Source organism: Camelina sativa, chromosome 9 (genome assembly GCF_000633955.1).
Source record: "Camelina sativa cultivar DH55 chromosome 9, Cs, whole genome shotgun sequence".
NCBI classification, from domain to species: Eukaryota; Viridiplantae; Streptophyta; class Magnoliopsida; order Brassicales; family Brassicaceae; genus Camelina; species Camelina sativa.
The window spans coordinates 8,091,158-8,094,712 of NC_025693.1; the positions used below are offsets into that span (position 1 = coordinate 8,091,158).

At 34.6% G+C, this 3,555-nt stretch overlaps 1 protein-coding gene across 1 annotated transcript; it reads left to right on the forward strand.

Moving 5' to 3' along the window:
- On the forward strand, positions 1,606-3,555 carry LOC104710718 (mucin-22-like). The gene is made up of 3 exons (XM_010427358.1): positions 1,606-1,986; positions 2,068-2,970; positions 3,073-3,555. Exons 1-3 carry the CDS (start codon positions 1,636-1,638, stop codon positions 3,331-3,333), a joined length of 1,515 nt encoding a protein of 504 aa, XP_010425660.1. The 5' UTR covers positions 1,606-1,635; the 3' UTR covers positions 3,334-3,555.

Here is a 3,555-nt window from a genome sequence, read left to right on the forward strand (position 1 = left end):
AGAGAGAGTTCTCTTCTTCTCACATTTCAGAAATGACAAAAGGCTAAAACTCACTCTAGGGCGTCGAGTTTTCCCTTTTATACACAAGCCCTAGGGTTTCCACATGAACTCGCATCTAACTGGATATATTATAATTAACCCGAGCACAAACCGTAAAGTTGCATCGATCGAATGCACGAACTGGAAAGTCTGGTTCACAAATGTTACAGTTTACTCGGTTTACAAACTAAAAACTCAATACCAAACCAAATTAAAAAACCCGACCTAATTAACTTAAGAACTTTGAAATCCCCTTAAAATCTTTAAAATCTCAAATTAATTAAGAAATTCGATCTCTGAATTCGTCATGGAAAATAGATCAACCAAAATCTGAACAAAATCTTTTTGGCATCAATTTCATTTGTAGTTATGCTGCAACAAAGAAAATAATATGAATGCTCTTATGCTTTATTTTAAGTTGATTTTCATTTTTATTTTTTTGCATGGTTCATTTTGGATGTAAAAGGTAACGAAGAATTTTTTGTGGAATCTGACTGAATTTTTAGTGAGTTTGGCTGAATTTGACTGAATTTTTACATTTATGAATGGTAACCGCGGAATCTAGTTTTTTTTATTTTTTTTTTACAGAATCTAACAAATTAATTAAGACTTTAACTGTAATTATCTTCAATTATCTTCAAATTGTTATGAGTATTAATAAAATAACTATAAAAATAATCTAATGATAACTTTTATAATAACAAATAAACACTAAATTATCTAAAATTAATATTAATATTAATATAAATAATAAATTGGTTAGTAAAATTGAGTTATTTTTTCACTTTTAATTTTTACACTATTAAAATATGTAACTAATTCATAAAACAGCTTTGTCAAAGCATTATTGTAATATAAGAATATCTAATTAGTGAAGTGACCTTAGTGCACTGGCAGGAGGTAAGTCCATTTGTAGAAGGCACCATCAGNACCTTAGTGCAGTGGCAGGAGGTAAGTCCATTTGTAGAAGGCACCATCAGACCCGAGATCGAGTCCCGGCTCCTACGAATATATAGGAATTTGGCTAATGGGCCGGCCAGTTGTGGCCCATTGGTTGACAAAAAAAAAAGAATATCTAATTATTTGCTTTTTCTTGAAACGATAATTTGAATTTACTTCAATTTTACTTAACGGGGTATTTTTTTCTTTTTTAATGTTAGATTTGATAAATATTCATGCAATTAATTATTTTATTTGAAATTGCCTCTCTCTAGTAGTTTAGTCAATTATATGATGAACATGAGTAAGAATATTATTAAAATTTTGATATGTCAATAATATTTTAACATAGCTATGAGTTATTGTTGTGAATATTAAAAAGAAAAAAACATTTTAATTTTCCTAAAAATAGCCAATGCATGTACGACGTAGGATCTTAAAAGAGTACTTGACCATAAAATGATTTTGTGAAACGTAAGGACATGAAACTCTTTCTATTATTTTGGCAAAATTAATCCACAAATTTTTCAATGGTCAATGGATCAATGATTCTAAACATAGAACGAGAAACATAAATATAAAAGCATACAAAGAATTCCATTTCAATTCATTCATTTTTCACACAACCTTCTTTTGTTTATCACAAGATTTAGAATAATGGCAAGAGTTCAACTATTTTTATGCTTCACTATCCTTTTAGCATCGGTGGCTCTTCTGGACGTCGTTTCAGCACACCTGAAGCTTAAGCCAAGCTTGCCTCAGATTGAAGATCCGAAGACGCTGAAGGATGTGGAACCTTACACCGTTAAAGTAGTGATGGTCTTCGTATCAGACTTAGAGAAGGAATGTCCCAAGACAAGTAAATTTAAGGTCTTCTTTGAGAAACTTAGGGCATACGCCAAGTATGTTTGCCCGATAAAAAGAAAAGACCAAGTAGATTACGACCGCGATTTGAAGGCCAAAGCCGGGGGCCTCGTTCAGGCCATATCATCTTTTGCGATTGGAACGGTAAGTTTTTGGTCAAGGTGAAGATTATATTTATGGCTAATGAACCATCTAATTTTACTTCATTATGCAAATATATACCAGATAAAAGAGGAAATTCAAGAAGAGAAAATGGAAGTCATTAATACATTCAAGTATATGAGATTTGTTGCGACTAAGATTTTGGGCAGCCGCAAAAAGGAAGAGAGCGAAGAATCAATGAAGCTATCAGCAGAACAACAAAAAGAAATCAAAGAAGGGATCTTAAGATGGGAAACAATTATTGCTCGGATAACAAACACAATGATAACGAGCACAACAGATTCTTCTTCGAGTGAAACTTCAACAACTGAGAAAGGAGGTTCAAGCAACAAAAGCAAAAGCTCTGGTAGTGAAAGCTCTGGCTCTGAAGGTAAAGGCTCTTCCGAAGAAACTAAAGATTCAAAATCTAACTCGGGCAGTCCTAGTGGAAGCCCATCCAGCAGCCCATCTGGTTCAAGTGGAAAAGAAACTAACTCTAAGGATACTAAAACTAAAGGAGAAAGCTCTTCTGATGCAAGTGGAAAAGAAACTAACTCTAAGGATACTAAAAACACCGATGAAAAATCTTCTGCTACAAAAAGTGGAAAAGAAACTTCGACTAAGGATACTAAAACTAAAGGAGAAATCTCTTCTGATGCAAGTGGAAAAGAAACTTCCACTAAGGATGCTAAAGCTACCGGTGAAATCTCCGCTAGTGAAACTACTGAAACTAGTCAGAGCAGCACCGTAAATGTGGAACAAGTCGAGGCTGAGACTTCCAAACAAGTCTCATCATTCATAATGAACCTCGAAAAGAAGTGCCCGCAGAAGGAAGAATACAAAGCCTTCTTCGAGCAACTCAAGGGTACAATGATTGCTCCCGTCAAAGAAGGAAAAGATTTGTTTACTAGGATTAAATCTGCTGCTGGGAAAGTGTCTGGTGCCATGGCCTTTATTCGGTCAAGAGTTGAAAGCAAATCAGCTGAGGTGCGGGAACAAGACATATTGCCCTTATCTTCTGATTCACAATTGCAAAGTCCATTTTCGATCGTAATATTTTTTCTTTCTCGTGTACTATGATGTTGACAGGTTAAACAGTCTATGGAAACTTACCAGGGAGAAGTGATGAAGACTCTCCAAGAGTTAGAAACCATACACAGTCAAATTGTGACTCAGAACAAAGGCAAGAAAGAAGGGTCTTTGACATGCACACCAGCACAACAAATGCAGATTAAGCAGACAATCACCAAGTGGGAACAAGTCACTACCCAATTCGTTGAGACTGCAACTCAGAGCGAGACAACGTCCTCGTCTTCAACATCTTCCACCGGCAAGATGGTGGCAAACTAAGCTCAAAAGGCATATCTACATTCATTCTCAACAAATCACCAAAAATATACCTTTATGTTATAATCATTAGCTATAATAAATTTAGATTTTCATTTTTTTCTTGTAAATAAAATCAAGATCAGTATAGGCATAGATCTGCTGATCGTCCTCTGCAAGGAATATTTCTCTGTAAGGACAAATATAGATTGTAACAATCACTCTCATGTGAGTCTCAGTGAGTTC

Excerpts from the sequence above, each read along its gene's own strand:
- LOC104710718 (XM_010427358.1), top strand. The coding sequence starts at position 1,636 with ATGGCAAGAGTTCAACTATTTTTATGCTTCACTATCCTTTTAGCATCG. Across the intron at positions 1,987-2,067 it reads CATCTTTTGCGATTGGAACG|ATAAAAGAGGAAATTCAAGA; the intron begins GTAAGTTTTTGG and ends AATATATACCAG. Across the intron at positions 2,971-3,072 it reads TTGAAAGCAAATCAGCTGAG|GTTAAACAGTCTATGGAAAC; the intron begins GTGCGGGAACAA and ends TGATGTTGACAG.